The sequence below is a fragment of the Camelus dromedarius genome, chromosome 13, assembly GCF_036321535.1.
Source record: "Camelus dromedarius isolate mCamDro1 chromosome 13, mCamDro1.pat, whole genome shotgun sequence".
Taxonomy (NCBI): Eukaryota; Metazoa; Chordata; class Mammalia; order Artiodactyla; family Camelidae; genus Camelus; species Camelus dromedarius.
The window spans coordinates 49,736,139-49,762,667 of record NC_087448.1 but is presented as its reverse complement, the minus strand read 5'-3'; the positions used below and the strand labels follow the sequence as shown (position 1 = coordinate 49,762,667).

The 26,529-nt window shown below is 35.9% G+C and overlaps 1 protein-coding gene across 1 annotated transcript in view; it reads left to right on the top strand.

Annotated features, from left to right (window-relative positions):
- Nucleotides 1–14,144, top strand: part of SUGT1 (SGT1 homolog, MIS12 kinetochore complex assembly cochaperone) — a 37,201-nt gene extending 23,057 nt beyond the window's left edge. The window contains exons 11-13 of the mRNA XM_010991179.3: nt 3,016–3,106; nt 6,600–6,781; nt 14,011–14,144. Of these exons, the coding sequence (XP_010989481.1) occupies nt 3,016–3,106; nt 6,600–6,781; nt 14,011–14,112 (375 nt within the window). The 3' untranslated portion in view covers nt 14,113–14,144. The remainder of the gene's footprint in view (nt 1–3,015; nt 3,107–6,599; nt 6,782–14,010) is intronic.
- Nucleotides 14,145–26,529: the final 12,385 nt, after the last annotated feature.

The following is a 26,529-nucleotide window of genomic DNA, read 5'->3' as shown; positions in this document are numbered from 1 at the left end:
TTTTCCAGGAAAAAAAGTTTACTGGTAAACTGCATAGCTCTCTAGTCTGTGGGAAAGATTCCTTCCCCATGGATCCCCATAGTAAGTGGGCACTTGCTTACCTCTTTTAAGAAGGTGATATATGGGGGCCATGACCCTGTAGGAGTAATGGCTTCTCTTTAAATCCGAAGTTCCTTCCATTGGAAGAAATTAAACTCCCTGCTGTGCACAGGAGACCTTGGAAGTGAGCGGTAGCACACATAATGTTGAGAACTGACAATCCAGCACAGCCGGGATTCTTAGTAGTAGTCTGTGAATACTGCTTTGGAATATTACGGCACATTGAAAGCCTTCCCTGTGCATGTGAGAGAAGCATTCAAAGTGAACTTTTAAATTATTTTTGAATAAAATGAAAATAGAATAGCTGATTAATGGTCATAATAAAAATATCTGAAATTGGACTGGTATAATTCGAGAAGTATCTGTCAGAATCATTTTCAAAAGCATATATAAACATTAAAAGTGAAGTAGGTGTAAAAAGTAATTCATGGAAAATTAGTCTCCTCCCCTTTTAACTTTAAAAAAAAAAAAGCTGCTTTAAATGGTTTATTATGTGCAGCTCTTTTAATGAATGGATTAAGTATAATTTCAAGTTCAGGTCAGCGTGTCTCAGTTGAAACAGGTTATTAACTTAGAGCTTTGATTTTGGCTTTATAAAGATCTATTTGTTCATAGGTTATAGTGGTTTTCAGTAGATGTGAGAGCTAGTGCGTGCTGCTCTTCAGGTGAAACAAGGCACTTTTTTAGACGGTGCTTAGCACGGGGATTTGAGGTATGAAGTAGGGTGCCCTGTGGCTGAGGTTAGTTAAGGATGGTGTTGATGTACACACTGTTTGTGAGGTCTGCATTCTAGATGAGGTGAAAGTTAAAGGAGCAAGATGTAGTTTTAAATTCAGCATAAAGTTAATAGTCCTTTTCAGTAACTGTTGCTGTTTCATTGCCAGCTATTACATTTCTGTCTCTTTTTGATAAATATCCTGGCAGTGACAACTTAAAATTACCAGAGTACTCTCAGTTAATACTGTGTATGAGAAAATATTGGTAGTATTCTACTTTATAAAAATTTATCATAGTTCATTTTAGGGAATTCTGGAGATCCTGTTTTTATTTATGTAGAATTTAAGCATGTAAATTATATTAAAAATACTAATCTTTTGCCCCTTTTCCAGTGAGATTTGTTTCATGTTTTGCTTCCATAAAGACTTTTTTTTGTTACATTTGTATGCACCTGAAGGAAGTACTCAGACCACAACCCTTCCATGCCATCACTTCATATCTGACTGAAAATATTGGCAGATTCTGTTAGGGTTTCATTTAAGTATTTTTAAATGCAGATTTTTAAGGATTCTTTCCCTAAATGCAGGTGGTAGAAAGGTTTCCAGTTATTGCCCTTCAGGGTGCCTGAAACCTTTCCTGCTCACAGCCAGGTGAGATCTCTCCTGAGCTTTTTGCCTGTTGAGTAACTTTCTCCAGGTATCTCACATACTACTGAATGGTCAAGGACACTTAATATTTTAAAAATCCCTCGCATCCCTGAAGACTACACCTTGTGCACAGTAGGTGTTTAATAATTATAGAATGAATGATTGTAAAAATGTTAACATTACTTTGGTTATCAAACCAGGTTCATTTACCCAACACACAGCAAGCCGAACAGTGAGGCACCAAGGTTTGCAAAAGAGAAAGGGTTTATTCATGAGGCAGCCAAATGAGGAGGCAGGAGAACATATCTCAGATCTGCCTCTGCAGAGGCCAGGGGCTTGGGTTATTTATGGGATGAAGTAGCAAGGTGGTCTGAGGTGTGGGGAATGATGGTAGGAGGCAGGAAAAGTGAAGTAATTGGGGCTCTGCGCAGGCATATGTGAGTTACAAGCTTTTTCATGGTTCGCACGTTCAGAAAATGGCGACATTAGCATGATCTAAGGGTGGAGTTTTGGGGCCTCTTATGTCAAAAAGTCATCCATGAGACTCTCGAGGAGGCCCAGTTGAGTTGTCAATGGTCTTAACCAGTTTGAGCTTGGCAAAACTAGCTCCATATTCCTGAAAAGCAGTTACCATCACTATGACGACCCATACGTCAGAGACGTTTCATGTCTAGGGAGTAGTTAGAGGAGTCTTGTGATATATTGTCCAAGCTATGTGAAACTTGGAGGGTATGCAGTTTGCAAGAACAATTAAAGCAAGCTTAGTCAGTGAAAGCAGGTGACAGGATACTATTTATTAAGCAAGTTATAGTTTAAGGGATCTAACTGTTGACTGCCTTCAGTTTCACTTGTATTATTTTTGTACAATGGAATGAATTTCTCTACTCTAAAACAGGTCAGTGTACATGCAAATACAGTATTTCCTTCAGAACAGGGTTTCTCAGTAGTGGGTACTGTTAATATTTTGGGCTGGATAATTCTTTGTCACGGGGAGTTACCTTGCATGTTGTAGGATATCTAACAGCACCCCTAAGCCTCTCCTCACCTCTCAGTTGTGATGACCCAGCAGTATCTCAAGTCATTACCAAATGTCCCCAGGGAGGACAGAATCACCCCTGGTTGAGAACACTGCTTTAGGTGGAAAAAAGCATATGGATTTCAAGACTACTCATGATTGTAGTTCATAGTGTGTATGTATATATATTTTTTTATTGAAGTGTAGAGTCAGTTTACAATGTTATGTTAATTTCTGGTGCACAGCATAATGTTTCAGTCATACATGTACATACATATATTCCATTTCATATTCTTTTTCATTATAGTTTACTGTAAGATATTAAATATAGTCCCCTGTATGTTGTTTTGAAGGGTGACTTTTAAGTAGAAACAGAATGTTTCAAAGTTCTTCAAATTAAACTTTGGATAATTTGAGGAAACTGTCTCAAGGACACTACTAATTCTTATAAAATGTTGATGACTTAAGGAAATTGCATTTTTCCACTGTTTTGTGTATTTTACATTGAACATGAATTTTATTTGGTGTTTCTTCCAGATTGAAATTAAAATGAAAAAGCCAGAGGCTGTGAGATGGGAAAAGCTAGAGGGGCAAGGAGATGTGCCTCACCCAAAACAGTTCATAGCAGGTTTGTTTTCTGGCCTTGATGAGCTTTACATTCATACTGTGTTATATAGTTGAAATTAAATAGTCATGAGCATTCTTTCTACTTTCATTATTTATGTTCCCAAGATAAGATACATTGGGTGTAATGCTGTTTCTCTGTAATGAATACCAAGTAGCCTTTCTTATGAAGGTTCTAACTTGTAAGCATACAAATGAATGGCAGCACAAGCCCAGAGGGGATTGGGGTGTATTGTTTACTGTGTCAGTTTATGACATTAGTTGGGATTGTTTGTTTTTGTGTGTTGGCCTTTCCTATTGCTGCTTTTTGTATTTTAAGTGAATTAGTAGTTTACTCTGCTGATACTTTTCCTCCTCTTCCCTTTTATTTATTCCTTTTTGTTTCTTCTAGTATTGTCACCTCTAACTTCCTGGAATTTCGGGGTTTCACAGAGAAAAGTATCTGGCCCATTTCACTGTATTACTAAGAGGTGGAGGCAGACAGCTCATTGAAAGCCTAAGGCAAGCCTAGAAGTAGAGTAGAAAGCTAGGATGGCTGCTTAACCCTTTAAGGGGCCGACTGTTTTATGTTGGGGTCAGTTCTAAGCATATGCAATAGGCAGATAGGTGTTTTTCTAATGGAATGATTAGTCTGTAGAATGATCTTAGAACTATAATCTAAGACTGTATTTTACAACAATGGTCTCATTAATGAATGGATAGAAGATTCCTTTTGATTAGAGATAACGCTCTGATTTGATGACTGAAACGAGGTAAATTTGCATTTCAGCTACTTTTAGATTTTTCACTACTTTCTTCTATAACAGAAAACTATATTTCCTTGTGGCACCTTTTCGAAAACACTAAGTTAGCCAACAGATCATTCATTTTTAAATTTTATTTTTAAATAATTTTAGATTCTCACAGAGGTTGCAGAAATAATAGACTTCCCGTGTGCCCTTCACCCAGCTTTCCTGCGTGGTAATATGGTAACTAACATACAGTGTAATTAGCAAGACCAGGGGATTGACACCTGCAGATAATTTTTAAGAATGGAAATATTTCAAGCTGGTATATAAGCTAGTTCAGTTTATGCTTCCCACTTGTGAAAGATAGAGTAAAGATGTTATGTGCTCCTCTTGGGGCTGACTCCCAGAGATTTTATATATATATGTATGTATATGTATGTGTGTATGTATATATAAACTATATAGCTCAAAATGTTTTTTGAAACAAATACTTTAAATGTAGTATCTCACCTAATTCTGAGTACAGCCGTATATAGTAGTATTGTTCTTCCTGTATTACAGGCACAGAAAGGTTAAGCAACATACTTAAGCTTACCTAGCAGTTTTCATTGTCTAGGACTAAACCTAGGTCTTCAGAGTCCGGGGTCTGGTCCTTCTGTGATACTGCTTGTTGCTGCATTTTCTAACAGTGGAAAGTTTCTGCCAACATGAGTATCTTTGCAGTTACTCAGTATTGCAGTGAATGAGCAAGAAAGTTAGGTTACCCATTCCTCAGTAGTTCATCTGCTGTGTGCAGGTGTTAATGTTTTTCTTATATTAAATATAAAGATTTTTTAGTGTTATAGTTACAGTTTTTTTCTAAACTCAGTACCTTGGGTATTCAAGATGCTGTTCCTTCTGACCTGTAACGTTTTTTGTAAGGAGTTAATGTGCCTGTCAGATTTTTGTGTACTGCAAGCTGGAGACTGCAGATAAGGGCAGGTTGCTTAACCTGTGTGGGCCAGCTCTCTTATCTGTAAAATGGAGATTAAAACTGTGCTCCCATCTGGGGATCAGCACTAGGATTAATTAAACCTACGTTTCCTAGGTTCTTAATTTACCATGGCATGCGTTTTTTTGTTTTCTTGACTACTAGTGAAAATGTATAGAAGATAGGGGAGATTACTGGTAGAGGAAGGGTAGATAAAATTTGGAAAACAATATTCTTGTCCTGAATAAAACTGTGGTGTGTTGTGGTTTTGTTTTGTTGGGGAGGGGGGATGGGCAGGGAGAGAGTTGGTCTACAGGTGAGAAGAAAGGATGGAAGAACAGAATGAGCAATCAGTAATTTCTCAACTATTTTGAGAAAAGGGATATATGGAGAGGCAGTAGTGAAAGAGGGGCACTGAGACTAGCATTAATGTGTCCTAATATATTTGTAGGGACATTTTGAATCTTTTTTTTAAAAAGCTCCATAGCTGTTACTGTCCAGTGTAGTAGCTGCTAGCCACGTGTACCTGCTGACCACGTGGAATATAACTAGTCTGGATTGAGATGTGCTCTAAACGTAAAATACACACCAGATTTTGAAGATTTAGGATAAAAAAAGAATATACAATATCTTAATATTATTTTGATTTCATGTTGAAATACTATTTTGGATATATTAGGCTAAATAAAATATTAGGATGCATTTCACCTGATTCTTTTAGTAATACGGCTACTAGAAATTTTTAAATTACATATGTAACTCACGTTTGTGGCTTACATTATATTTCCATTAAATAGTGAACAAAACTGCTTTTAGTTCTCAGGTAACCTGAGTAATTTTTAATTATTTGTGTGCCAAGATCTTGATTCCTTTGGTCTTTGGGGCAGCCTTGGCAGTGCCCTGAGCCCCTGGGCTGGTTGCCTTCCTGGCTGCAAGCAGCCTTTATTTATCCTAGTGTGCCCTACAAATGTTACTATTTTCTGTGTGTGCGTGATGTGGACATTGGCGTGACGTGGACATTGAACTCTAGATCATCTCAAGTAGTATTTTTCAACATTCAAGAATTCTTTATTGTTATCTCCTATTGAAGTAATCTAGTATTTTTATCTTGGGGAGAGGATGAAGTCTTAACTTACTGTCAAATGGCATGCCATTATTTTTAGTTTATTTCTACTCTGAAAAATGTAAGCACCTCAAAAGAAGCCAGATATTTAGCATTTATTAAAAATTTGTTTAGAAGATCTTTTTTGGCAGATTCGTCTTTTTTGTCAATGGTTGTTTAGCAGTCAGTTGTGGTTTTGATGTGTTCATGAGAGGAGGTGAGCTTGTGGTCCTACTATTCTGCCATCCTGACCAGAAAAAAATTGTTTAGAGAAATTTCTGAATGAAGCATCTTTTTTAAAAAGTTACTATTTTTAGAATTTTTAGTACTATCTTTGCAACTTTTCTGTAAACATAGAAGTTCCTGTATGCTTCTCACTCAGTTTCTTTTACTATTAACATGAAGGATCTGGTTTTTAATCTAATTTTACATAATGTACCAGAAGTTTACACTTTGAGTTATTTTGCTCAAATTTTATAGATTTACAAATTTCCAGATTTTACATGATGCTAATTTCATAATGATTCAGTTTTCTTAATTATCGATGTATAAATCAGAAAGACATTTATTACAAACATGAAATTCATTGACTTAAAACTATTTGCTAAGATGTTGTATATTCATGGTCACAATGTTTACCGTGTTCTTGACATAATCAATGCTTGATTAATCATTTCTGTCTTTTTTTACTCCATAGATGTAAAGAATCTATATCCATCATCATCTCATTATACAAGAAATTGGGATAAACTGGTTGGTGAGATCAAAGAAGAAGAAAAGAATGAGAAGTTGGAGGGAGATGCAGCTTTAAACAAATTATTTCAGCAGATCTATTCAGATGGTTCTGATGAAGTGAAACGTGCCATGAACAAATCATTTGTAAGAACATAAACTTTAAGAAAATCTACTGTAATAGTGAATTTCAGAAATTAGAAAAAGAAAGAGTTATGAGTATGTAATTGGAGACCAAATGCTGTAGTTGGAAAACCCTTTTGAATAGGCTTTGTCTGAACATTTCTTCTTGCTCTAAACTTAGAGTGATTATTGAGGAAGTTGGAAACTTGTGGTGGTGAGAAACAAGTAATATATTCCAAATAAATTTTTGTATCAGTGAGTTAGAACTTAGGAGACTTAACCAAGGTCACAGTGGGTGACACGGAATTATTCCAGTTGGACTTGTCACAGTAGCTGGGTGAGCTTCCAGTGCATACCTTCTAGAGTCGTGTGCAATCGCAGTGTCAGAGATGAAGAATATGGAAGGGAACCTTCCAGAGCAGTGTGTGGCAAGTCGAAGGTGCACATTAATTATTCATTGGTTTGTTAGTAATTTCTCTGTTGGTTAAGAAAATTCTGGCTTTTTGTCAGGGCATGAATACCACCTGAATTCTTAAGTTCTGAGATTTTAAGACAAGTCAGCACTGTGGAACTATGTAGATTTTGCTTGAAGATGTAATCATTTTTATCAGTAGCTCTGGAAACATCACTGTCTTCTTTTAAAGCATTTACATTTACAGTAGAAAAGCCAAGTTAATATTTAATAATTAAAATAAATAAATAGGTAATGAGTGTGTTTGAGGCTTAGATAGTTTGCATAAGTTACCATGTGGTAACTGATCATGACTGCTTATTACTGTTGCCTTAAAATTTTTTTTAATTAAACTTCGTATTTTGAGATAATTGGAGACTCAACATGCAGTTGGAAGAAGTAATACAGAGAGATCCCTTATATCCTGTATAGTTTTCCCCAGTGGAAAGATCTTGCAGAATTGTAGCACAATATCGCAACAATGATATTGACAGTTAAGATACGAAACATTTCTGTTCCTACAACACTCCCTCATTGTTGTTATTTTATAGCCATACCCACACCCTTCATTCCTGCCCTTCCTTAGTGCCTGGCAACCACTACTCTGGCAAGCCTATCAGATTTGTAGTCTGCAAATATTTTCTCCCAGTCCGTAGCTTTTCTTTTCCTTTTCTTAACAATCTTGCAAAGCCAAAGCATTTAATTCTGATGGAATCCAGTTTATTAATTTTTCCTTTTATGGATTATGCTTTTGGTGTCAAGTCTCAGAACTCTTTGCCTAGTCCTAGATCTCACGGATTTTCATCTGTGTTTTTCCTTTTAATAAAAGTTGTATAGTTTTACTTACTACATTTAAGTACGTATGATCCATTTTGAGTCAGTTTTTATATAAAAGGTGAGATGTAGGTTGAGGTTCTTTTTTTTGGCCAAAGTATGTTCAGTTGAGAGGCTATCTTTCCTCCATTGAATTGCCTTTCATCTTTCTAAAAATTCACTTGAGCATATTTGTGTCAGTGTATTTCTAGGTTTCCTATTCCATTGTTCTGCATGTTGATCCCTCTGTCTCAATGACTGTAGCTCTTTAAGTCTTGAGGTTGGGCAGATTCGTTCCTCCTTTATTCTTCATTTTCTGTGTGTGTGTCTGTGTCTGAGTTTTATTTGAAGACCTTACTGAGGACTGTTGCTTGGGAGACAGCCTTCCAGATAGCTTTGAGGAACTGCTTCTTATTCTTCATTTTCAAAGTTGTTTTAGATATTCTGATTACTTTGCCTTTCCATATAAATTTTAGAGTATTTTGTCTAACGTGGGAAAACATCCTGTTAGGAATTGCATTAAACTGTGTTACCAGTTTGGAGAGATTAACCTCTTTACTGTGTTGTATCTTCCAGCTCCACTTACTTAGATCTTTGATTTCTTTCATCAGTGTTGTGTAGTTTTCAACATATAAATCTAGCACATATTTTACTAGATATACCTAAGTATTTAGTGCTTTTTTTGAGTGATTGTAAATGGTATTATGTATTTAATTTTGGTATCCATGTACTTGTTGCTAGTATCTAGAAATACAGTTGTTTTTTTTTTAATGTTTACTTTATATTCTGTGACCTTGTTGAACTCACTTACTAGTTATAGGAAATTTTTTGGTAGATTCCCTGTGATTTTCTATGTAGACAGTCATATCTTCAAATAGGGACAATTTAATTTCTTCCTTTCCATTATGCATGCCTTTTATCTCCTTTTCTTGATATATTGCCTTGGCAAGAACTTCCAGCTCTATGTTGAGTAAGATTAGTGAGAGTGGACATCCATGCCTTGTTCCCCTCTTAAGGGAAAAACCATTTAGTCTTAATGTTAGCTATAAGTTTTTTGTAGATGCTTCATCGAGTTAAAGTTTTGCTCTAATTTCTGTTTTTCTGAGATTTTTATGATGAATGACTCAACTTGTCAAATGCTTTTTCTGCATTGATTAATATGACTCAGTGATTTTTTTTTTCCTTTAACCCATTAAAGTGGTGATTTTATGTGATTAATATGATTGATTTCTACTATTGAACCAGCCTTGCATCCCTAGGATAAACTCCACTTGGTCGTAGTGTATAATTCTTTTTATATATTGCTCAATTCTATTTTCAGATACTTTAAAAAGCATTTTTGTGTCTCTATTAATGAGGGGTCTGTAGTATTCTTTTTTGATACTGTCTTTGGTTTTGGTTTCAGGGTAATACTTCGTAGAATGAATTGGGAAAGTGCTCCATCTTTTTTTTGTGGGGAAAGGAATTGTGTAGAATTGGTGTTAATTTGTCTTTAAAGATTCTTTAAACCACTGAAGCCATATGGACCTGGATATTTCTCTTTTGGGAGATTTTAAATTATGAATTTCTTTATCCTAATAGCTTATAGGACTATTCAGATTATGTGTTAATTATTTTCTTCCTTATGCTTGCTTTGGTTAATTTTGCTATTTTTTTAATAGGTTCTTCAGATGTGAGCTTAGATTATTGATTTGACCCTTTTTCTCTTTACTGTTAAATGCACTTATGCTATAAATCCTCTCAGAAGAATTTTAGCTATCTGCCATAAATTTTGATGTTATATTTTCATTTTTATTCAGTTCAGTATATGTTTTTGATTTCAGTTGAATTTTTATATTCATGCTGATTTTCTGCCGTACTGTTCTATTGATTGTTGAGAGAAGGTCTCCAGCTGTATTTGTGGGTTTATCAATTTCTTCTTTAAGTTCTGTCAATTTTTGCTTCACATATTTTACTGCTTTGTTGTTTGGTGCATATGCATTTAGGATTGCTATGTTTTCATGGTGGATTGGCCTTTGTATCACTATATAATGTCATTGTCTAGCTCTGGTAATTTTCTTTGCTTTGATATTAATATAGATGATTCTATGTCTTTTGGTTAATTTTTGCATGATGTATTATGTTCCATCCTTTTACTTTCAACCTGCCTAAGTCATATTTAAAGTGGCTTTCTTTAATACAGCACGTTGTTGGGTCATGTTTTTTTAATCTGCTCTGCCTGTCTCTGTCTTTTAATTGATGTATTTGGACTACTTAAATTTAATGTAATTTTTGGTATGTTAGGACTTAAGTCCATCACTTAATTTTTTGTTTTCTATTTGTTCTGTGTTTTGTTTCTCTTTTTGTTTTTCCTGCTTTCCTATGGGTCCTTGAACATTTTTTAGAATTTCATCTTGATTTATCTATAGTATTTTTTAGTATATCTTCTCTGCATAGCATTTTTAGTGGTTGCTGTAGATTTTATACTAGCTATATTACACATAGTTTATGATGGTCTTACTGGTGTCATTTTTTTTTTTCACAGTTTGAATGCTGTATGGAAACCTTATCTCCCTTTATGTCTCATTACCCTTTCTCATTTATAATATAATTTTCTTAAATATTTCCTCTACATACATTTAGAAATCACACCATATACTGTGATAATTTTCACTCAACCATCAAACATAATTTAGAAAACTTAAGGGGAAAAGCAGACTCTATTGTATTTACCCATATTGTTACCTTCCTTTCTTTCTGACTTTCAGGGTTTCATTTTTTGCTGTTTTCTGTTTAGAGAACTTTCTTTGGGCATTCTTTCAGGGTGGATCTATGACAGATTCTGTCTTGGCAGGAGTCTTTTTGGGTTTATACTGATTGGGATTTGCTCAGTTTCTTGAATCTGTAGGTTTATGTCTCTTGCCAAATTTGGGATATTTTCATTCATTATATCATTGAGTGCTTTTTTCAGACCTGCCTTCTTTGTTTTCTTCTTCCTGGAACCTGATGACACAAATGTTAGGTATTTTGTTACAGTACGACACATCCCTGAGACTCTCTTCATTTTATCTCTATTTTCTGTCTGTCGTTCAGAGTAGGTGATTTGCCTTGTTCTGTTTTCCAATTCACTGATTCTTTTCTCTGTTCTCTGTCTTTTGCTCTTGAGCCCATTCACTGACCTTTTTATTTCAGTTGTATTTTGCAGTTATAAAACTTTCTTTGACTCTTGTTTATGTCTTCTCTTTCTTTGCTGAGGTTTTCTATTTTTCATTTGTTTCAAGATAGTTCATGGTTCTTATGAAAGCATTTTTACCATGACTGCTTTAAAAATTTGTCATATAATTTTAGCTTCTCTCTCTTCTCTATATTAGCATCTGTTGTTTGTCTTCTCTTTTTAAAAATATAATCTTTGTGTTTTTCATCAGTGCCAAATGATATTCAGTTGAAACCTGTACAATTTCATGTTATGCTGTGAGACTGTGGTTATTATTTAAACCCTCCATCTTAGGTCACTTTCTCTGACAACCACTCCGGCAGAGGAAGCAGTCACTGCCTCATTATTGCCAGGTGGAGGTAGGAATCCAGGTACCCCACTCCACCTCCATAGACACGCCAGGATATCTTCTCATTAACTGCTGGGAATGGGGAGGAGTTCCAGCTCCCTGTGTGGTTTCCACTGACTCCACAGGCAACAGAGGAGGCTGACTCGTGATAACCTAGCACGGGCGGAAGTCTAGGCTCTTCACTCAGGCCTTTGTTGTTCTTTTTTTGTTGTTCCCTTTGGCATTTTCAGCTTCTTCAGTTCCAACTCAAGGAAAAATGAAGCAAAAAGAAAACCTGAAAAATTCACCAGTGTTGTTCCTTGAGTCCAAAGGTCCCTCACTGATTTGTCTTCCTCTCTTCACCTTTTAGAGTCTCATGTTTGTTATTTATACAACATTGAAGGTTTTTAGTTGTACTTAGTGGGAATAGTAGGAAGAAGTGCATTTACTCAATGCCTCCAGCAGGAGGAGTCACTTTCAGTATTGACCTTAAAGAGCTTGCTGAACAAAATAGTGTATGAAATTTCAAAGATAGATTATAGAGTCTGTATCCATTTTCATATAGAAACTTTTCTAATTATAATTGAACCATGTACACCCATAAAATAAGCCATCTGTTTGGCAACATCAACCTAGAACATAACAAGGGCTGGCTGCTGTCCTTCTGGGAATACAGGCATACTTCAGGGAGCTGCGGGTTCGGTGCTAGAGCGCCATCATAAAGCGAACACTGCAATATCGCTTGAGTCATACTTTGCTAGTTTCCCCGTGCATATAAAAGTTATGTTTACACTGTACTTTAGTCTGTTACGTTGCAGTGACTTTGTCTTAAGAAAAAATGATTGTACCTTAATTTAAAAATCCTTCATTGCTAAAATATACTAACTTAATCACCTGAGTTTTTAGCAAGTTGTAGTCTTTTTGCAGTAGTAATATCAAAAATCACTGATCACAGATCCCTATAACAAATATAATAACAATGAAAAAGTTTGAAATAGTGTGAGAATTATCAAAATGCAACACAGAGACACAAAGTGAGCAAATGATGTTAGAAAAATGACATCAGTATTGTCATTCGATGCAGGGTTGCCACAAACCTTCAATTTGTAAAATATGCAGTATCTGCAAAGCAAAATAAAATGAAGCACAATGAAACGAGGTATGCCTGTACAAAAAAAAGACTCTTATCTCATCTGTGACCTCTCAGTCTTATTGAGACCAAAAGCCAACATGTACAAAATAATCAGAGGGAAATGCTCTGTTGCACTGTAGTCCGTAAGAAGAGACGAGAATATAAATGTCGTTAGCAAATATGATCAAATTATAGATGAAATCTGTTTCCTTCAGTTCTCTTAGGAGTAGTTTATTATATAGACTTGTCTCATTGTATTCAGTTTTTTATTTGATGCCTACTGTGTGCCACGCTGCTGCACTTAGATCTAGGATGTAAGTATTTGTAAAATATGCTCCTTGCGTTTTAGGAGCTCCTAGCTTTAGTTTGGAGCCAAGAGTGGGAAGCAGGGATAAGGAGGCAGATCCTAAAAATTTTAACAGTGCACTGTGATACATGTTATATTAACACTCACACAGATGACAGATCCTACAAGAGTAGATAGGGTGCTGACTAGGGTCAAAGAAGGCCACAGAGAGATGGTGGCATGTCATGTTTGGAGGATAACTAAAGACATAAAAAGAACTGTGATGGAGAAGAGCACCCCATGCAAAGGGCGCTTGGCAGAGAGTGTGGGGCAACAGGGTTACTTTGAGGTGCCGGTGTAACAGTAGGGCATGTAACTTTATATTTTGCCAATGACACAGCTGATTATTTTTAAATACTTAGATTTTAATCATCTTTGCTATGATCCAAATCAGTGAATATTTATTGCATTAAGATAATAAATACCCCAAACTTAATTTTTTTAATGTATTTATGAACATCTAGGGCTGTTGGTAGGTGTTATATTCAGTAGGTAGTAAATAACCAATTCTTTACTGAGACACTGACTATGTGTATCTGTGTGTGTGTACCTTGATTTAAAAATAATTCCACCATACACTTGCATGCATTTGACACAGAGAGGAGCTCTTAAAAGTTCTGTTCAACTAGAAAGAGTTTCTTTGCCTAGTCTTTACAGTCCTCAGCAAAAGAGATTACGTTACCATTTTCTTTGGGAGACAGTTTTATTTTCATCTACATATACCTTTATGCTGATTAGCAGAAGGAGACATGGTGCTTTATATGACAGTGTATGTGGACGTGATGCCCCTACCTAACTAGAGGTTCCTTTTCAGATTTTACAAAACATAGTAACTTACCTGGAAAGCCTAAGATTAAATCAGAATATTGTCTTGTGTATATTGAGCCAAACAGAGCTTATATTTGGGACTCTATTCTTGGAACGTTTTAAGAAAAATATTGTTTTGATTTTATGGTCCAAGAATTAATCTATTTTTCTTTCTTATTGCAGATGGAGTCTGGTGGTACAGTTTTGAGTACCAACTGGTCTGATGTAGGTAAAAGGAAAGTTGAAATCAATCCTCCTGATGATATGGAATGGAAAAAGTACTAAATAAATTAATTTGCTATCACGTATTGCATATATTCACCTAATGCCCATTGTGTATTAATATTGCATTCTTGAATTTTGAACACTGACATCTTTTTGAAAGATTATACCTCTTTACCTCTTTGTGCTTTAGAAATTATTTTCCTTCAAGTGTTCTAAGAGTCTAATGAAGAATGAAGATCATATTTTATCACTTCTGTCCTTAAGGATTTGAGACATGCTGAAATGGAATGAAGTATCATTTGCTTCTAGATAGATTAATTCTACCTAGTTGTGGGAGTGGAGAAATTGTTAATGGGTTATCTTGGGTCATTGCCTTATTTTTGATGCAGTATTCTGTTAATAATTTATTAGACTTGGCAACTTTGAGTGAGCATAGATTTTTCAATTTCAGTGTTACATTGTTTGCTTTTAAAAACTGCTTTTGAATGGAGTTGTAAATACAATTTTTCTATAAGAAGTTTGGTTTATTTACCTTTTTCTTAAGTTTTTAATGAACTCTTTGAAAATTATTTATCACAGGAAATTCCCATTTGATTCTTTTTATGGGAAGTATTTGTAATTGCACTGAGAATTTTGGTCCTTATCTTTCAAATTCCTGTATAAAACATTGACACCCGAGTTCATCATGCTGCAGATTTACACTGAAGGCTATTTTGTGAAGCTGGGGCAAACGGTAATTTAGGAAAGCCCGACTCCACTTCTTGCTGCTTTTGCCGCAGCAGGATTCCTGAAGTGACAGCACTAGCGGTTTGCTTTGGTTTTTGTGTATTATTTTTTTCTTTATTAGAAAATCTCTCTTCTCACATCCACATGATTACTTTGGTTTCAGTGGTTTAGGGCAGCTGCTGAGGAATTAAATTAATATGTATATATTTAGTATCTATTCCCTTTCTAGAATAAATAGATACCATGGGAATACAAAAACTAAAAGACATGATCATTAACTTCAGAGAGTTTATTATCTAGCAGAGAGAGAAAATTAACATTCATGAAGGAATTATGGAATGGTTGAATGGTGAACTTATTATAAATACAGTTTTGAGGTAGGGGAAAAAAAAGTGTTCTATGATTAAAATTCTTGGCAGTCTAAGCTGTTACAAAGCATAGGCCATGGATGGCCTGTGGGTCTGTTTCATTTTCTCATCATAATTTCTGAACCATAATGCCCTAGAGATTGGTCTCGCTAACATTTTGTGGCAAGGCAGTACTTTGTACCCTCATGTAGAGATTTACCTGAGGATCGGGTAAATGGGAGGCAAACCAGCCTCCAAAAAAAGAGTGAGAATTCAGCCCCTTCTAGTCATCTGACATGAAATCAAGGGGGTTCATAAGGAGAAAGAGGTGGGGTGACGCCAGAGCTGCTGTTACAGCTTGTTCAGGCATGAGGGCGTTTTCACTTGGCCTTCTGTCTGCTACGCTACAGGCTGCTTTTTGTTCTTGGACACTGAAAGGAAAAGGCAAAATTAAGTTCTTGTATGTATGAATCTCTAAAATTTTCTCCTTAGGAATCAAGATAGTGATTCTGTATGTTAAATTTTCTCAGTACTGTTGAATCCTTAGGGGTAGGAGCCTCTTGCTACAGAGATGATGCGGTGGGCATACGGCACCACAGCAGACAGGACTGCTGGCTCCGTCAGGTCTCTCTCTCTGCCACCCATGAGCTTTATAATCTTCAACAGGCTTACAGCCTTCTTAGGTCTTTGTTCCTTTATCTATAAATAATCTATAGGGTCTTAAAGCTTAAAGTCCATGATTCTAAATAAGGAAACATTTTTGCCACTTAAAAGCAACTTTTTTTTTCCTTTAAGAATGATACTACTATAATAGAAGCTGAAGTTTTAAAAAAGTTCTGGTATTAGTTTTTGTATCAAAGGATACATTATCTAAAGTGTGTTTATCCAGTTGGCTAGATTTGCATAAAGAATGTGGGATTCAGGATTTTGCTGGGCCAGTGGTGTTCTTAACATTCATGACTGTTATATAACGTTACCTGGTCTAAATGCAATAGATTTATGGGTAAAGAAGGGAACTTTGAGAAGTAGGTTAGGCTGCTTGCCCTCAAGTACCACTTCACCATCCTAGGTAATGAAAATTTATAAGCCTCCAGAAAGTTAAAAAACTTCATTTTAAGCCTCTTAAATTTATCCTTGTTCTCTGCTAGTTCAATTAATAATAGCTATTAATTGGTTTCATTTTCTTTCTAAACTCCCATTTTCACTTTTCAAATTTCAGTTTTCTTAGTGCTCTAGATACCTTTCTGTGTTTTTCAGAATGTACATTTTTTTCTCTTAGTATTTATTTTCCTTTTTGAGGTTTAGTCTTTGAATTCACTTTTCTTTTCCTTTTTAATGAAGTACAGTCAGTTACAATGGGTCAATTTCTGGTATACAGCATAATTTCCCATTCATGCATATACATACATATATATTCATTTTCATATTTTTTTCACTAAAGGTTATTACAAGATATTGAACAGTTTCCTGTGCTATACAGAAGAAACTTTTTTAAAATCTATTTTTATGTATCATTTTTTTCTTAATCTTAGATTCTTTATCTTTTCTCCTGATTTCTATAATTATTTACACCTTGATAACTTCCCAGAATTCTACTGTCTTCAAAGAATCTTGAATGGGATAATCTTTGAATTCTATAAAGTAAAGTGATATCTTTAGATGGCTCTATCACAGGTTTGAAACATCAGGGTTAATTTTGATAATTTTCTGTCATGTGTCCTAACCCATTTAGAGTTGCTTACTAACTAGCAAGTTCAGTCTTCAACATACAGGCAGTTACTGGCCACTTTAAAAAAAAATCTGTTTTCTTTATCTTTATATGGAGTGGAGAGAAAGGATGGTTTGCACTTATAACTGCAGTTTTGTTTTGTTTTTTCTTTTCCCCACCAATATTTCATTCCTTTGGTTTGTGATATTCACTGGCTGCAGAACATTGAATCAGCATTGCTGTTGTCTCCCTGAGTCTGGAAAAACTTGTATTTTTTTAGCAGGCTAACTATGTAGGACAGGGAGAAAATAATTGATCTGTCCTAGATAAATTTTCTAGATAAATTTCAAATAAATATTTAAAGTGAAAGTATGTCACTATGCTATCATGAATAATTTTGATAGAAATTTTAATTTAGTGCAATACTTAAATTTTTTTGGCTATTTTTTCTCATTTTACTTTCCTTTTCTCCTTCCCCAGTTATCTACATATCAGATTAGATCACTGATTTGAGAGAGATGTCACTGACCCAGAGCAGTATTACTGCCTATTAGTTGACATCTGATCTGCTTGGTGCACTTTGAGTCTTCCTTGTCCAGATTTGTGTGCATCTGTTTGATTTGCCGCTATCACTGACGTTTCCAAAAAATAGGTAGAATATTTCTGGGTGTTGCGACTGTTTTTTCTTAGAGCTACTACTTTTCTTTCTAACCTGCTAGCTGTAAAGCAGTTTACCTTTACACTCTTACCTGCTATCTTAGCCCATAAGAACATGGATATCAGTTATCTCTGCCTTGGAAGAACCAAGAAGAGGAAATAATAAAAGCTAAAAGGACAAAATAATGGTTTCTGTGCCAGGAAGAGAGTCATACATAATTTTAAATAAGAGGGATCGTCCACATTGCTCTGGTTTCCTTTGTCTCCAGCTATGCACATTCTATTGTAAGATCATTTTACACACACCAAGAGTTTTTATTTTGGAAACGTTTGGGCACTTGTGGGTAAATTAGAGATACTGATTTACTCAGAAGTGTTATTTTTAGAGCCACTCCTGTGATTTGCTTCTGAAATTAATTTAACTCTTGGTCTCTCTTCCTACCTCAGTATATGTACCCCTCAAATCAGCTAAAATCATATGCATTGCTAACCCACGTGGGCAACAACAGTGGTGGCTGTTCTGTACTTGTGCTTTCTATGGACTACCTCATTATGACAGCCTTGTGAAGTAGTGATAGTATTGTGTCATTCATTACATACCAGAAGAATGAGGCCCAGGTTAAGTTCTTTGCCCCATTCATTCCAATGAAAAGTGATGGAGCTGGGATTTGAACTGAGGTCTGTCAGACTTAAGTTCCCATGCTTTTAACAACTGTGAATGAAATGGGTGGACATTGAATGATTTTTTTATTAATAAATCACCTGTGACAATGAAGCAAAGAATGAGCAAGTTGAATTTTTTAATTCTTCTTGTACATGAGCTGGGAAGTCTATTTCTAAGGAGCAGAATATTATTATTTCTTAAGTAGGAAAGCTTATTAAAAATCCAAATCTCTTGCCTCTTACAGAAGGTAGTATAAGCAGGTAGCATTGACTTGTGTTGAAGGTTTTGTTTTTCTCAAATCCAAATAATTGCGGAGGAACAAGATACATTGTTATAGGTGGAAGAAGATTGGCACATCATGCCAATCAAATTCTTGTTCTTTAAACTTGCAAGCTCTCAAATAGTTTTCATTGTTCAAATGCTAAGATTTTCTCAAGATTTTTTCCTACCTAGATACTAGGATCAGTGTATCACTGATTTCTTCAATGAGATTGGAGTGATTCAGGTTAGTTCCTTTGTTCCAATCATGTTAGCATTTTATGTATATTCTAAATTTTGGCTTGTTTGGAGTCTTCTAAATGTTACCTTTGCTGTGCCTTCACATTTGAATTTTTAATTCTTATTTTGCATTGAGACGTCTCATACATATCTCATTGATTCTATTTTTGCTTATGTTTATAGGATTCAGTTATACAAAAAGATGTTTCAAAAACTACTGTTGGCCCCAAGCAATTTTTAGTTTATCAAAAAGAAGTTAGGAAAATAATCTTCAGTGCCTTCAGTGCAACTACAAAAGCTCTAAATAATAGTAAACTCTTATACATACCATTTGCTGGATGTCTAAGTGCATTAAAAGGCAATATTACATAGTGGTTAAGTGCATGGACTCTGAAGATCACCTGCTTGGGATTAAATCCTGGCTACACTGCTTACTAGCTTTGTGACAGTGGGCAGGTACTTAATGTCCCTGTGCCTCAGTATTCCTGTCTATGAAATTGGGATGATAATATTCATCTTATGGGCTCTTACGAGTTGAATGAGTTAATATAGTTCTACCATTACTTAGCCTAATCCAGAAGGCTCTAAAAACTAAATTTGTGTATGACTCAGTGGTACAAAAAAGAAAAAACAAAACTGTCCTAAACATACAGTACAAATAGGTCATATATTTTGCTACAGAAATGTTAATTTGTTTAATAACAGAATGCTATGACAGATCCTGCTGTGGCTGTTACAAAATAGGTAGTATGTCTATATTGCATTGTAAAATTTAAAATTCTGAATTTAGAAACACATCTGGCTCCAAGGTTTTTGAGTTATACGTACCTGTATATGTAAATGTAAAGTGCTAAGAACAGTACTTAATGTTACTGATAGCATCAGGTTTATGTGCATTTAGTCTGAGAGGTTTGAATCCTATAGTCAGCCTTTTGTTTGATGTTCAGTCCATTTAAGATTCAAGATTCTGTCTGAAGAAAGTGTATCAACTAGTTAAATATTTTTTAGCATAATTTTTAAAATCTATAATGGGCATGAGTTCACAGAAAAGTTTTTATTTTGAATGAGTAGTTATTTTAATTTACTTTAAAAGTACTCAAATATGTGAGTGTCAGTAGTACTTTATAAAGAACCATGAAGTATAGTGGTGACAACATACAAACGTGTAGAATTGTTAAGGGACTCCCTTTCAGAAGTAATCTGATTTTAATTCCACTTTAAGTCTCAAAACAGAGTAAAACTATTAGGGTTTATAAAAACAAGGTGCGCTTTTACACCACAAATTCTGTCCTGTTACTTCAACAAAGCTGATAGTTCTTTGCAAGAATTAGTTCATCAGTCTGTTCCTCGCCTCCCTTCCCCAAACAGTGGGGAGCAAAAAGTATGTGCAGGCCTTTGCATGTATACACTAATACTGTGGACTCAAGTTTGGGGTTCTCCGCCAGCTACCACTTTTTGTCAGTCATTTCTGTTCTAGCATCGACCTTTCTGTGATCTAATTGACAGCAAATGAACACTTTCATAAATTAGCTAGCTTAACTTAGTGGCCATGAAATATGCGAAGCAATTGAACATAATGCCAAGCTTGGCATTACTACTTAACTATTTTGCTGTTTGTTGGTTGCAAAATGATAGATTTCTTTTCGCTCTACCACAGAGGCAACTGTTATATAGCAGAAAAGATACTAACAGGTGAATCTGGAATCTTAGAATCCCAGTTTTGAATTAATGGTGTGTTTTGAGGGCACGTGACTTAACCCTTCTGAACTTTTTGTCATCTCTAACACTGGGTGATAACCACCTGTCAGGACTGTGAGGGTCTAACCAAGTCCTGGCTCAAAGTATGTGACCATAAATGTCACTTAGTATAAAGTCCTTAATTTTTTTCTCAATGCTGCTGAGTAGTGGAATTCCTAAAAGGAGGGTAACAGATCTGACTTCTGGCTGCTATTCAAGGGCTTTCATAATTCAGCCTCAACCAATTTTTTTAGCCTTGTCTGTCACTGCTTCACTGCGTACCTAAGCTCCAACCACACAAGAATAATCTCGTTAGGGGTTCGCATACTTTTTCTGTAGTGGGCGATATAGTGAATATTTTAGGCTTTCTGTGCCACATAAGGACTCTATTGTATGTTCTTGGTTTTAGTTTGCAGACCTCTGCTCTGCCTGAATATCCCATATTTTATTTTTCCTTCTTCCACCTCACCTGGAAAGCTTCAGTGTCCTACTGATGTATTAAAACTGAGCTTGTATGCCACCTCCAGGAAAGCTGTTTAATCTTGTGCTATTCTGTCAATGGCTGACTTTGAAGCAATTGGATTGGGTTATTTGCTTATGGTTGAGGTACTCATTAGATCGCTTTGATAGAGACCAACCAAAACCACAGTGTCTCATGAGCACATTTGAGGGTTTGGTTTAGTCTTTATCGAGTCTGTGCAGTTGACTCATTTCTTCCCTCATTTGACTGAGTTTCTTTAGGGAGGGTGGCAGCGGCTGGCTTCCGATTTTGTATCTGTAGTACCTGGTGCACAGAGAATAAGCCCTCAGAATTTGGTAGATGGTCTTAGAGAAGAATGTCCTTATTTTCCTCTCTTCGTCCTTTGTGTCCCCAACTGGAGTACTCTTGTGAAATCCCCCATTCCATACCCTCCACAGGAATGCACTGCCACCCCAGCTGTGATGTGGAGGTGCCTCCTTGATGCCTCTGTTAAGGCCCCTCTCAGAGTCTCTTTCACTGGTTTAAGGTTAGTTGCATGGTCTCTGTTTTACTCTCTGTGTCCTACTTTGTTTTGTTACATTATTTACTTCATTTTGGATCTTTGATGCAGAGCACAGTGCCTTTCACATAGTAGATAGTCAAGTATTGGAACTTATTTTACACCAAACTAAATAGTTTCTAAAACTGTACTTTGTTTCTAATATCATGCCCTTGGAATTGATCATTTATTCATCAGTATAGATAGAATAGTAATTTTTAAGTAGATTTTTAGCCCCTGGTCATGAGAGCTAAATCTGATTTGTTCTTTGTTATTTACATTACTAGAGGGAATGGCAATTATATAATTAATCAAAACCCATGTGATGTTCAAGTACTTTTTGTTTTGCTATTTAATTTTCAGATTCCCCACCTCTCATTGTTTTAAAATCAAAATGTATGTGTTTCCTTAAAAAAGGGACTAAATTTTATTTTCTAATTAGGTTAGTCATCCTTTGAGAAGAAATTTTGAGCCCAGGAAACTTGGGTGTAGCATAAAGGAGGCAAGTTTTACAAAGCCAGGAATTGTTTTGTGCAAATGGACAGTTCTGCAAACCAAGAGTGAGTCATGCAGTTGCATTTATAAGCATACCAACTTCTGGAGGCAAAAATTTGAACTGCTTATTAGTACATTTTTTTCTGGAAAACCCCCAAAGAAATGTTGAGACATCGAATATTATATGAACCTCTTTGGTGATGGCTGCATACTTTTATTTATTTATTTTTTAACAATATTAATACTCTTGAGGTCTGTCAAAAGCCATACACTTTTTTTTTTTCTGGGAATGGTTTTTCACTTTAGTATAGGTAATAGAATAATAGATAGAATAATGTAGATAAGTGAAAAATACACAGTTCATGATACACCCATTCATTCATCACCGTTGAGTGCCAGGTGTTTGCCAGACACTGTTGTAGGCACTAGGGATACACTGGTGAACAGACTGCCTGCATTTATGCAGCCTAGTTTATGGGGGAAATAAGCAGAACGTGTGTTAGATGATGTTAAGTGCTAAGGAAGAAAACTAAATGTTCAAAGGGGGACAGCAGGTGGGTTGAAATTTGAGCTAGATCAATTGAGAGCCCAGTGAGCATGAGTATAGACTTGAAGGAAGCTAAGGAGGGAGTCATGGAGAGACCTGAGAAAAAGCACCGCAGGCAGAAGGAACAGCGATGTGAAGGCCTCAGTGTAGGAGTGGGCCTGAGTGTTTGCAGGATGCTGGGAAGGCTGGGGGCCTGGGGCAGAGCGAGCCAAGGGTTCAGACTGGCTGAGTGGAGGTAATAGGGACCTAGATCTTTAGGGCCTTGCAGGTAATGAGGGGGGATGATGGCACCCGAGGCCAGGGCTTGCCCCAGTTTAATATAAAATTCTGTTGTCTTCAGTGCTGTCGAAATGTTATCAAATGTGCATGCAGTTGAATTTTACTTTACAAGTCTAACAGAGGTTGCAGTGGAGTTTTACTCTGCACACCTGATACTACTGACGTAGGTGAATTCGTGTTACACTGTATGACTTGGTATATGCAGAGCCCTTAGTTTCAGTATTTTATTGAAATGTATACTTTATTTTTATTCTTTCCTCTTTACACATTAAATTACAGATAATATTTAACATTTTAGTGTAATCTTTGTTTAGCAAAGCTATTTCCTGTTCTGGAATATAAGTACAGTTACAGCAGACTAGATATTGAGACAAAATTGGATTAATTAGAATGACTGGTTGTGAACAGGGACTTAAGAGTAAGCGTGGAATAGGATTTTACATAGAATAGAATTGTTAAGTCAGATCAGCAGGCATGTCTTTGTGGGCCGTCTGCCAAGACTAGAAGTAGCCTTGGTACCTGCTACTACCTTGAACATATATTTGCATTCCATCCCCTGTCAACATGAGATGAAACAAAGAATAAAATTAGAATTTTCGAACTAGAATGAATCTTGAATACTGTCTAGTCTAATCCTTTGGTTTTACAAGTGCAGTTTTTCCAGAGCACTTATACTTTTTCTTCATAAGAGCTCTTTAATATAACTCACATAGATAGTTGGTAAAAGAACGAGAATTTAACTCACCTTAACCTAATGTTGTATTGATCTTCTGATAGTTGTCCCAAATATCAGATGACTAAAAATGACAGCATTAGGAAGAAACTCTGTAATAATGTGTAAGATAGTGATTCTCAAACTTGATGGTGAATGGCCCTCACCCAGGAAGCTTGTTTTTTTAAATGTAGGCTTTCTCTGGTTCCCTCCTGAGATGTGGAATCAGTAGGTTTGGTATAGGACCCAGTAAATCTGTGTTCATAATGACCTGGGCATTGCCCTTAAAAAAACATTGATTTCAAGGAGTACAGGAGAGCGAGAATTAAAAAGTGAGATTTTGGTCGCTAATCATCTCTGAGGTCTTATTTCCAGAATTTAGAAAAAAGTGAAAAACTACTTGGGGTCTCGTTCTTTTGAAGAATTTATTTCCCTCTTACCTAGATGTAAGGGCAGAGGAGAGATACTTAGTGATGATTTTTCCTCTGTCATCAGAACCTTAGGGTCATTATGATACAAGTCATTGAATCCATATGACCACGTGGTACTGCACATGATGACAGAAGGTCGTTCAAAGTGAAACAAATTAAGACTATTTGGACAACCCGCTAGTCTATCATTGCTGAGATGCGACTAGAATTGAGCAGAGAATACTAGGATACTCAGTATTCACGGAGTGTACGTGGACTGTCGTAGCACTGGGTTATAATGAGGCCCCCTTTTCTTCTTTAGCAGCTGGAAGTCTCCAGTGTTGGCCTGACTACCCATCGGTGCTAAGTGCATATTAAAAATTACAGTGCTGGTTGATTAGGTCGAGTAGAATGTGTGTTAGTTAGGGAGATCTTTATGGAGTGGAGATCTTTTTCACTACATAGTTGTACAGTTACCTTAGTATTTAATAGGCAGGAATATAGTTTTAATTGAAAAGAAACCACTTGCCTTTAAAAGCATTATAGAGAGAATTTTATGCTTGATAAGTTTATTCCAGGTCTTTTTTAAGTCATCGCAATTAAAATTGCAAATATAATGCTAGTTTTAAGAAAAAGCATATAGAAGTTATTTCTTCCAAATTATCTCATTGCTATTAAAATTTTTTTAGCCATATTGTGAGAAAAATGAGGTTGATTCAATTATAGATATTTGATATGAAGAGAATTTTTGTAAAGGAGCTGGAGAACAGGAATATGACTTATGCCATCTGTAAGGTTATTAGTAAACTCATAGAAAGAACTTAGTGGGGAATACCTCTTAAAACAAATGGTTTTAAAATAATTTGGTGTTTTAACCCGAGGACTTCTTTATAGCTTTGTGGGTATACTGTTTCTAGTCCCATAACTGATTTTTATCACTCTGTGATAACAACATATACCCTGATAAAGACTGACTCCTGTATATTTGATTTTAAAACTATTAAGATGTGGTAAAGGGTCAGTAAACCAAACACCATGGACAGCAGCATCAGCTGTTTGTCAGGTTGTGTTGTACGTGTGTAAGTGTGTGCGTAAGTGTGTGTCCAGGTGTGCTTGCCTTTACGCAGTAAGTACCTACACGTTGTATGTAAGTTGATTACTTTTGAACGTAAGCAGTTTAAATAAAACCTGTGGTGAGTCCCTTTATTGTTAAAAGTCAGTCAACACTAACTTAACCTGTTTTGTAAATTTGATTCTATTATACTGGGCTTTTTCAGAGTGAAGCCTCTATATGCATATGAAATGTGAGCATGCATATATATGTACAGAAGCCCTTCAAAGGGAGTTCAGCTTTCTTTTATAAACACCAAAACCCACTCCGCCTGTAAAATGCCTTTGCTCAAGTTTGCATCATTGACCCTCACCTTCACCCTTGTTTGCATAGCTACTAGGACTATCATGCATGGAGATTTTTGTCAGCTCCCTCCTTCCCCCTCAGTAAATCAGCTAACTTAAAAAAAAATTGTGACCATTTCTATAAAATAGATGTTCATAAAACAAGTCAGCATATTCAGCTTATACAGAAATAAAAATTATTCCACTCACAGGAGGAATTTCTATTTTGTAAAAATGTAGCTTGTATTTCGAAGTATAATAAAATCTGGTGTAAGAATAACTATTGAGTGGATTAAGTGATTATTCTGAATAACTTTACTTTTTTAGTGTCAACAGTTATTTGATGTGGTGGTGGGAAGGAGGTATAAGGATAAGGTTAAACAAGCTTTTAAAATTGCAATGGAAGTTCGTTGGCATATTTCAATGAGATATGTTAGTGTAACGTAGACCACTTACACAAATGAAAACCCAGCAATACCACTTCCTCATTTTCTCTGTGTGCTGACATCTGAGACTGCTCAGTCACACTGGGACCCTAGAACCGTGAAAACGAACCTGTGAAGGACTGGTTTGTAACACCACCAAGAATTAAAGGGCAAGTCACGATTCAGCACAGCAAACAGCAGCATTTGCAGCTTTCAGACTGGCCTGGTTAACGGCCCCCTAGGGATTAGTGCTAGTTTGTGAGAAGTTTGTATTCTGCCTTCTCCTGTCTTCATTTACCAAATGTTCTTTGTACTCTTGATTCTTCTTCTCTTTCAAAGTAGACCTTTAGTTTTCATCCTTGAACACAGTTTGAACCTCTCTTTCATTTCTATATTCAATCCAAACTTGTTTCCCCTCTGCCCCTAAAACATCAGTTTTTTTCCCGTGGTTAGTTGACTTTTTTGGGTATTGAGTGACTTTTTTTTTTTTTTTTTTTTTTTTTACTTCCATTGATTATTTTGAGTGACTTTTCATAACAGCATAATTCCATTATCTATTATGAAATAAATCATCCATCTCCTAGATTTCATTGCGTTATGGTGCTTTGAACAGGGAGTACCTTTTCAAGAGGCAGCCTTCTTTCCCTCATGACACCCCCACCTCCTTGCTAAGTCTGGCACCTCCCCAGTTCTCACATGGAAACTACCCAGATGATCTGTCCAAAATAGAAACTTAACCTGCCCCATCCTTACCTGAATCCTTTCACTGGTTTCCTATTCCTTATCCACCAAATAAATTCAAGGTTAACAAGCAGTGTAAGTAAGATACGGCTTCTGCCTACATCTCCATCTTGTTAC